Source organism: Cryptomeria japonica, chromosome 5 (genome assembly GCF_030272615.1).
Source record: "Cryptomeria japonica chromosome 5, Sugi_1.0, whole genome shotgun sequence".
In the NCBI taxonomy this organism is placed as follows: domain Eukaryota; kingdom Viridiplantae; phylum Streptophyta; class Pinopsida; order Cupressales; family Cupressaceae; genus Cryptomeria; species Cryptomeria japonica.
The window spans coordinates 737,925,686-737,936,165 of NC_081409.1; the positions used below are offsets into that span (position 1 = coordinate 737,925,686).

At 35.6% G+C, this 10,480-nt stretch overlaps 1 protein-coding gene across 14 annotated transcripts in view; it reads left to right on the top strand.

Annotated features, from left to right (window-relative positions):
- The window catches only part of LOC131028772 (transcription initiation factor TFIID subunit 1), a 139,540-nt gene extending 135,243 nt beyond the window's left edge, over positions 1-4,297 (top strand). For all 14 annotated transcript variants that reach the window (XM_059221710.1, XM_057959111.2, XM_057959113.2 and 11 more), the window contains 3 exons: positions 1,982-2,050; positions 2,149-3,354; positions 3,455-4,297. In XM_059221710.1, coding sequence (XP_059077693.1) covers positions 1,982-2,050; positions 2,149-3,354; positions 3,455-3,778 — 1,599 coding nt within the window. In that variant the 3' untranslated portion in view covers positions 3,779-4,297. The remainder of the gene's footprint in view (positions 1-1,981; positions 2,051-2,148; positions 3,355-3,454) is intronic.
- Positions 4,298-10,480: the final 6,183 nt, after the last annotated feature.

Genomic DNA, 10,480 nt, shown 5'->3' on the forward strand with positions numbered 1-10,480 from the left:
TTATTAATAATTGGGCAATTCTTGCGAATATGCCCCTCTTTCCTGCAGAGAAAGCACGTAGTCACCCCGCCAAGGATTTCAACATGGCATATAACGACTTTGGATTCAAGGTTAATATTAACCGTTTTGGGGAAATCACAACCAGGGTTAATTGAGATCAAAACCCTAGCATCCAGATGTGGAATAAGCAAGGGTGAATTATCCACTCGAATAGCCTTTCCTATTGGTTCCATGATTTGGGGTATGAATCTCCACAACAGTGGAGGCACTTCTCGAATTAAACCCATCTAGGGCACGAGAGTGCAAGTATTTCCTCATTGAACGCTTTTGGTGACCATTCTAGGGCACAAAATGTGCATTTTCCGACAGACCAATATTGTTTACTAAGCACTTCTTTTTGCATTTTATGATCTTTAAAGAAGATAACAAACAATCCTTTTTGAATGAGTCTACAGAATGAAACCAGATAACCTAATTTGATGTTCCATACATTCCTAATCCAATCATCAATGAATTTACATGCAGGACATTTATCCACATCTACAGTAGCAAAGAAAATTGCAGTATCTCTAAGTCTATTTTTTTCCATATCAATTTCTTTACACATTAAGTCATTAGGGGAAATGGAGATAGATTCCCGGGCAGAGTGAGGGTCCTTCCCTTCTCCATAGGGGCTGCCATTAGAGTTTGTAACAAACCTCGCACCTACATCGACAGAGGGAGAAGAAAAGGTAACCGCATCCTTGAAGGTAACCTACATTTGGCAAAATTATTTAATAATTTCATTTATTAATAATTTTTAAATTATTTAATGAAAATAGTGGCAGATAAAGCGATGTTGGATAACACCGCCCACAATTAGGCTGACCGACCCAACCTTAAATTGGGGACATCATAAAGAGGCACAGGGTGGACAGGTGGCACTTCAGAAGCTTGCTATGTGATGTATATAAAATTATGGACAGAAGCCCAAGCATTTGAAAGTTGGTTAAGGGTGTCGTTCAATTTTGCATTTGTCCATTGATTTCTAAACTGCTATCAAAGGCATGCACATTTATTCAAGGTGCACACATAAGTACATTGTGAATGCTATATGGACACTGCCATTCTAGTTATCTCCAGTTGTACCTTTGGTCTTTGTCCACTATGTTAAATTTAGGAGTCTTCTCATGTGGGTATATGCTTCTATGGATCACGGTTTTGAATGTCTTTTAGAAAAAGATTATTTATAGTATGTATATAGGATGTTTCCCTACAACTTAAAATTAGGTTGCTTTGAATACATTTTATACAGTAACACCATAACAAAGTAGAGCTACTGTTGTTTTATTTCCTTTGTGTATTTTCCCGAAGTGTCCTAGTTTTGGTTTGTCAAAAATCTTCGTATCTTCAGAATATTTCCTGTGGCATTGAAAAGAAATATAAATTACTCAAGAAACAACTGTCAGTAATTTTATTGACATAAAATATCTGAGCAATAGCTAACGTTTATTTTGTTCATGCCAAATATCTGACAATAACTAATCTTTATTTTACTTGGTATATTTCTGGATTTGATGAAGAAAAAGTTTACGTGTCCAGAAAATACCAACTAATAATATGGACTCTGGAAATTTTATGCATTTAACCTCTATTTTGTTTATGCCAAATATTTACAAGTAACCTTTGTTTGACTTAAGTGCTGTTTGTGATCCTGGCATAATTCTTTTTTTATATACAATAAAAATTGACTCTACCTGTTTTCATTGACAAACAGATGACAAACTGTATGTTATGTATTATATGGGTAAAGTGTAACATTTGATATCTTGTGGAAATGTAGATGAAGTGTTTCTCCTGGATTATACTACCTTTTACCTACCTCCGTAACCTAATTTTTTATGCTTTTGTTTCGTTCTGAAGCTTCTTCACACCATGCTTCCAGTTTATTTATTATTTTGATCATCTGAGGATTCTAATATAATTTCAATTTAAATTTCAGACCTCAAAAGTCACAAAACAAAAGGATAAACCAGTGAGAGAGGGCTTCATTTGTGGTGCATGTGGGCAGGTAAATTATCTTTTGTGTGCATCTATGTGGGGAGTTATGTATGTACAGAAGTACTATTTTGTTTGAAATAATTATTAATTTGTATTTGCTGTAATCAGTCAGGGCACATGCGAACAAACAAGAGATGCCCTTCATATAATGAAGATACGGATGCAAATGTAGAAAAGCTAGAGGGGGATTCTCAGAAACGAGTGTGTGCCTCTGGTGAAGAAGTGCCTGCCAATCATGCATCAAAAGCCAAAGTGAGGAAAACGCCTGTCAAAATCCTTCAGCAAGTAGCAAATATTCACTCAGATGTTCAGAAGGCTGAAGATGTAAATCTGAGTAACAAGTTGCATGGAAAAACCTTCCCTCTGAAGTTCATATGTCGGACTGCCAGTGATAAGAGCACAGATTACATAGGTATAAATGAGAGTAACAATGCAGATGGCGGGGATGAAATGGTTGCTGCTGATGAAATTAGAACACAGTTATCTCATGCTAAGAAAGTAAAGATTTCAACAAAATCCAAAAAACTCAAAGAGAGTGAAACAGCATCTTGGAAGTTGGGATCTGGACAGAATGATGTCAATGCAGTACAGATTCATGCACATAAAAAGGCCTCTGAAGTAGAGAAAGAGCACAAAATTCCCAAAATTAAGTTCAAGAAGCCAAAGGAATTTCCGAGTGATGAGCAGAGAAGACTAATTGAGATTGAAAAGGAAATAGAAGAGCAGGAGCAACGTGAGAAAGAGGAAGCTGAAGAAAGAAGAATACAAGAGGCATTGGAAAGACAGAGAGAGAGGAGAGCAAGAGAAGAGAAGGCAATGTGGGAGGAAAAAGAAAAAAAGAGATTAAGAGATGAGAGGGAGAAAGAGAAGAGAAGATTACAGGAAGAGGAAAAAGAAAGGCAGAGAATCCTGGAAGAAGAAAATATGAGGAATTTATGGCGAGCAGAAGAAGAGAGGAGAATTTGGGCAGAGAGGCAGCGACAAGCGGAAGAATTAAATTTATGGGTAGAGAAGAAGCGACAAGAGGAAGAAAGAAATTTAAATTGGGCAAAGCAGAGGCAACAAGAGGCTGCAGCAGCAGCAAAGAAAAGAGAAGAATTTGAAAAAAAAGAACGGAAGAAAGTGAAACAGAAAGAAAGAGAAAAGATGGAAAAGCAGAGAGAAAGAGATGAATATGAAAAGACAAATAGGCATAAGAGACAAGATAGAAGAATGCCTGAAAGAGACAGGGGAGTCAAAAGGCGTTCTCAATTGGAGATTGGACGATATTCTTCAGATTATGGCCAATCTTCAAAGCGACGAAGAGGAGGAGAGGTATGTCAGTATCTTTATAAATGTCAGTTATTAAGTTTATGAACTGATATTGCAAGGATGTCTTTCTTTTACCATGTTAAGTTATTTGCTCGTTTTGCAGGCTAATTTGTCCAAAGCATTGGAAACCATAGTGGACAAGCTTAGAAATCAGACTGACGTGTCATTTTTGTTTCTAAAACCTGTAACCAAGAAGGAGGCCCCAGACTATTTTAATTATGTGGAACATCCAATGGATCTCACTACAATTAAGCAGAAAGTTAAAAGGCTTGATTACAAAAGTCGAGATGAATTTCGACAAGATGTTGCTCTAATTGCAGATAATGCACACACATATAATGATGGTAGAAATCCTGGCATTCCTCCACTTGCAGATCAGCTTCTTGCATTTTGTGATGAACTCTTAGAGACATATGATGGAGAATGATGTATAAATGGTGTACAGCTTCCTGACTATTCAGTGTTAAGGCTATAATGGCACGTACAATGAGATGCTGGAGTTGATTTGAGCTACAATGCAAGATCCTGATGCAGAAGTGCATTGCCAGCTGCATGTCTGATTGTGTAAAGAGGATTTCTAGCTCAACAATGTATTATGCTCTCTGGATCGTTTTCAAGCACATCGGCTTCTTATTGAATTAACTCCTGATTGATATTTGTAATTAAATAAGTAGAAATCCACGTAAGATGTATAGTAATCAGTTGCTTTCCAGCAATCAGTGGGTCTCTGTTTAAAAGGAGAATTCAGCTTAAAATTATTTTCTAAATGAGTCTAGCATGTGCCATTGCGTTTCTTTTTAATTTTTTTTTTGCCTTTGATTTCAGTTTGTGCGCAAGAGATCTACTTTTCTTCGAAGGAAGGAAAAAAAATGAAGACATGTAAATCTTAATTTCCACAAACTATTTTTTTGAGGTTAACGTTTTTGAAAATACTTGCATTCATATATTCTACTCACATTGACCATGGGTTAACTGTGCATGCAATCTTCTATCAGCTGTTTTAAGAAAACTTTCTAATTTATTTTTTATGAAGAAATTTTATTTAATAAATGACGTGCACATCCCTGAGTCAACTAATTATTTTGAGTTTGTTATACATCCCTGAGTCAACTAATTATTTTGAGTTTGTTATATGGCCCTGCATTTGCCAGCAATTTTATGACTATGGTGTTAAGACTGGATCGGCACTGTATAGCATATGAGCACAAAATAATAATAAAAAGAATTTCATTGCAAGTTTAGTTTAAAAAGAGATTATTTTTATCATTCCGTTCAATCATCACATCAAATGTATTAGCTTTGTAAAACTATTATTTTCCGTACAAAATTAACTGACAAGAGTGAACTACCCACTGCACTAACACAACCCCACCACAAAAAAAAAACAAACCAAAAAAACCAAAATTGATTTATTAAATGTAAACCATATTTCCTAACAACCCCCTCTAAGGTTTACATTATGAAAAAGAAAAAAACTACAAACAAAAGATGTAAACCTTATTCTTAACAACCCTCCTTAAGGTTTACATTATAAAGTAAAATAAGTAAAAATGAAATCAGCATTGGCCTAAACTTCTTGGTCTAGGCAAATGTTTGGAATCTCCAATTCTTTATCAACAGCAGCCTAAACCTAGGTCTAGACAAATGTCTTGAATCTCCAACTCTTCATCAACATCAACCTAAACTTCTTGGTCTAGGCAAATGAATCTCCAATTTTACAACAGGATCAATCCAAACTCCGTATGTTTGGGTAAATACGCTGATCATCCAACACACAACTGTCCATTAATTAGTTTGTGAATCCCAACTATCCACAAACCAACAACTCACCAATTTTGTATTTTCAACAATCCACGAACTAACATACCACTGCATGCCCCCTCTTGCTCTTGAAAGAACTACCGATAAAAAGATGCTTCTCATGCAATGTATCATCCTTAAACAAGAAGCTAGCTCGGGATGAAAAATATTCTCCAGCCTCCATTTCCTCCAACCTCCAACATGATCTTTGTTACATTCTATCTACGAAACGTAGCGAATGAATCTCCAAGAACCTTGAAACTCCTTCCAAGTGTAGCATAGATGACCCCAAAAAAACAAGCAACATGTGAAAACATGATAAAAATAAAATTGCTCAAACGCTTGGATTCTATAAAAAAGAAACACCTTTTTAGATGATAAATCTTTATAGCTCAAATTCAAACCATATTAACCTTATCATTCTAGTGCATATACATTTTGAAACTTTTCTTTAAGACCTTATAAATTGTGATGCATGAACCACAATCAAAATCATTTGTGTGCATTCTTGATGCTATATTATACCATCAAGATCATAGATTGCAGCTTAATGTCAGATCAAATAATTATTCTAATATGAATATTTTTTTAACTATCTTATTCCTACTCTTTTGTCTTTTCTCTTCTTTCACATGTAGCATTAAATGGTCAATGAATAGTGATTCAACACTCATACATTGTCTCAAATTTGAATTTAAAGCTACTTGAATGGAGACTCAAACCATGTTCAACAAAGAAATTTAAATGTCTTCAAACCTTTGTATAAATTTATTCCTTCTCGCATTGGTTTGATTTCTTTTTTCTTGTACAGTCTTGTATTGCAATACCCCCTTCAATGGCCCTTCAAATTGTAGCACACAATAAAATGGTGGAGGCCAACAATCAAAGGTTACAGTTATCTATTATCAACCAATTGATACTTGACTTTGGTACCTTCCTTCACCAATAGTTTAAGTAACTCTTGTTTTAGCATGTACTCTGTGCTCAAAAAAATCCTCGTCTTTGCTTACTGGGCAACCTCACACCAGTTATTGCTTGCAACAACGATGGACTTGTATGCTTCCCGCAGTAGTGATGTAATTGTATGCACTGTGATTTCTCCTTACAATACAAATAAATTTACACAACTAAAAAAAATAAAAAATTCATCCCTACAAAATAATAATAAAAAGAATTACATTGTAAATAAAGTTTACAAAGATATTATTATTATTATTATTATCATTTGGTTCAATCATTACATCCAATGTATTGGCTTTATAAAGCCATTAGTTCTCATATAAAACTAACTTATAGTAGTGAACTACCAGCTAATTAACTTACCCAACTTGATTTATTAAATGTAAACCTTATTTCCTAACACACAAACTCAAGAGCCATTTTTTGCTTTGGAATCAAATTTTGCATCCAGAAACTCAACAAATTGAAAAATAGGGAATTCTAAGGGGAAACTAATTATATTGCATCTGTCAGCATATCTTCAAATACATACATAAGCTAAACAATTAGATCCACCTCTTTACGAAAAATTACAATTTCATAAGAGCTATCTAGGTTCATTGATTAAATGTCATCTATGAACACACAATTAATGTAAATGCTATTGTAGAAACATAAAATTTGTCATCCTAATCCAGGGTGGATCCATTTCATTTTCATGCATTATTCCATCTATTATCATTTATCATCAATATTATCAATTATTAATATTATCATTAATATTATTATTATTTATCATTTATCCATCATTAATTCATTCATATTATTATATATCATCAGTAATATTTATCATTTATCCATTATTAATATTATTATTATCTCATATTCCATTTATAATTTAATAATATTATTATCATTTATCATCTATCATCTATATATTTAATAATATTATTATTCATTCATTTTCACAAACACATGCATAAGCATTTACATCATTCATGTATGCTTTCTCCTCTATCCATTTGCATCCACCTCACACACGTGGGATCAAACTCTCAAATCCTATTCTTTATCCCACATTCATCCTACAACCTAGATCCCCATGAGGACAACTAGTTAAACCTAGCTCCCTCTCATTTCCCAGCTTGGCAAGTCAATCTATCATTTACATACTTGCATTTTCAAATATTTCTCTTGCATTTTTGCTAGTTTTATCTCTTATCTTGCTTTTTCTTGCATCTTTCATTTCTTTGCATCATGAAACTCCAATCACACGTCTTGTGCATGTGAGTTTCTGAGAGCACTTTCGATTAAACACGAGATCTTGGTTGATAAGAGTGCAATGGAGTCAGAAATCCATTTGCATGCATGAATCTTTTAGTAGTTCATTTTGTTTTGCATGTGTGTTTTGGCAGAAATTCCATTGTTGGATGTTGGAAGAAGCTAAATCCATGATTTAGTTTTCCATTTCCTCCATCTACCATTGGCATTGCATGAAAAGTTGCATTGACGAAGTATAGTGTTGTCATTGATGTCAATAGCAACCGATAATGAAGCAGTAAAGCAACCGGTAATGAAGTAGTGAAGATCAACTAATAACCCTAACCAGTTGAGATGTAGAACCCTAACCGATGGAGCTTGGAGATCGATTGTGATGATTTATGACTGAATGATGATCGGTGATGAAGATGCCACATAGGCATGTTGCACGTGATGAGTTTCAAAAAGGTTTTGGTGCGTAAAGATAACCATTTATTTTGGGAATGATCAAATGCATAGTATGAAGTGACAAACACGTGATGTGTTACAAGATTCAAAGTGTGATGATCCAGGAGTGGTTGTAGATGCCTAGAAGAATGTAAAGTTGATTGCATGTAATCTAACGATCAAGATTGAACCAACGTGTTTGTAATCTCTGAGAAATTTAGGGTTTGTGTTGTGTTACCGACCTAATGTATTTTTTTTTAAGGTCAATGGATTGATTGAAAGAGTCGTTGGCAAATTTGATTAAGTGTGAAAGTGATTGTTGCCGACCCAGGAGGTGTGTCTGCAGAATGATGTGAAGGCAGATAGGAGCGGTAAAGGATTTGATTCAGGAAGGAAGTGTTATTTCTAGATCGGTCAAGAACCCGTTGTTCTCTAACCATTACAACAGTAAAATCCCTTAATCGGGTAAGCTTTAACAGGCTTCTTGTTGAAATCCTCTAACTAGGTGATCCATTAACTTGGATTTGAAATCCTCCACTTAGGTTACCTTTAACAGGGTATTACCTTTCATAGGGTATTTGTAGTCAATCCCTTAACTGGGTGGTCCTTAACCGGATATGTTCCTAACACAACATTCTTGTATAAGCTTCTAACAAGACTTGGCTCCAAATAGGGCGAACTTCAGATGAGTTCAAAATACTTGTGGGTATTCATCCTGTTGAGACATGGACCAGCTAGGAATCGAACCTAGGACCTTCCATACGTTGCTTGAGTGCTCTACCGCTGAGCTACTAGCCCCTCTTGGACCAATCCATTGTCACTCCAGGTGTGGCTTATTTCCAACACCAACATCCCCCCTTAAGCCACACCTCTCGTGTTCTTGGGGCTCCTAGCCTGGATCTGGCTCTGATACCATGTTGAGACATGGACTAGCTAGGACTCGAACCTAGGAACTTCCATACATTGTGGCAGTGCTCTACCACTGAGCTACTAGCCCCTCTTGGACAAGTCCATCGTCGGTCTAGGTGTGGCTTATTTCCAACACCAACACATCCCCATCGTGGTATTTCCCATTTGGGTTTCCACGTGAAAAATCATTGTGCCAAGTGGTGAATGATTTTGTGGATATGATTTTGGTATGGTTGATATGAATGATTGGTAAATCTGCATAGATACATTTAATGATTGGAAATGATCTGAAATATGTTATTATTGGTATTAGTGAAGTGGTTTAAGGTTTTGGTCAAAGGATATTTAAGTTACGAATCTATTTCTTTATATCACTGAAGTATTAGGTCAACCGGTAAGGTTTAGCAGAGCAGCTGTAGATTTGTTAAAGTGTCTAAACCGGTAAACTTTGTGAGTTGTTTTTGAGTTGGAAATAAGTTTGGTGAAAGCCCGGATAATTTTCTATCTACTGATTCACCCACCCTCTCAGTAGTTGACCATATCTTTATAGTTTCATCATATTATCAATTGGTATCAGAGCATTCCAGGTCCTCCTGAGTATAAGCCTAATAGCTTGAGGAAAAGATCTAGGAGAAAATGATGAAGAGAGAAGGTCCGAAGTTCAATAGAGATAACTCCAGAATCTGAAGTGATAGGATGAAGATTTACATCAAGAGTTTAGGAAGTCAGTATTGGGATCATGTTGTCTATCTATATAACTTGCCAAGTGGAATTCTGACAGATGATCAAAAGAAGGAGCAATAGGGGAACAACCAAGCATTGGAGGCCATGATCAATACCTTATCCAATTCAGAATATGTTGATGTTCATGGATTGGAAACTACATATGAAGTTTGGAAGAAACTGGAAGAAATCTATGGTGGCGATGAGCATGTAAAGATAGCCAATGAAGAGAGTCTCAGAGGAAAATTTGATGACATGAGAATGGCTGAAGGTGAAAACATTCAACAGTTTGGTCAGAGAATCAAGGATATAGTTGGAGAAATTAAAAATGTTGGAGGTACAATGGAGGATGCCACTGTGGTTAGCAAGGTATTGCGAACCCTTCTACCGGTTTATGCTATCAGAGTTGCAGCCAATCAAGAACTCAAATCTATTGACAAGACAAAGGTAACTCTTGACTCTATCATTGGTAAATTAACTGCATTTGAATTAAATGGTTTTGATGGAAATGTTCAGAGGTCAGAATCTCCATTTAAAGCCTCAGTCTGAACCCCATCAATAAGGAAAAGCAGAGAAGTAAGTTACAGTCATGATTCTAGATCCAACAGAGAGGTAGATGATAAAGAAAGCTTGTTGGAACTCAAAGCATGTTGGCCAAGCAGTTACCCAGAGGTACCAGTAAGTATAGAGGTAAATTAACACTGAAAAGTTTTGCATGTAACCGGATAGGACATATTGTTGCTAATTGTCTTAATGGAGATAACGAGGAAGATTGAAAGAAATATAGGAAGTTTAAAGTAAAAGGACAAATAAATTGTCTCATTGCAGTGGATCAAGGTATTACAGATGAATAATCCCAGGAAGATACAAATGAGGATATTGTCTTTGGTGCTATCAAAGAAGACATATCAGAACAAAAGGCATTGGTCTCTCACTTGGATAATTTAGATGACTGGATTATTGACAGTGGTTGTTCACACCACATGACTGGTGACCAGAGCAAGTTTCTAACATTGGATGAATTTGATGGAGGTGTTGTCAAATTTGGGAA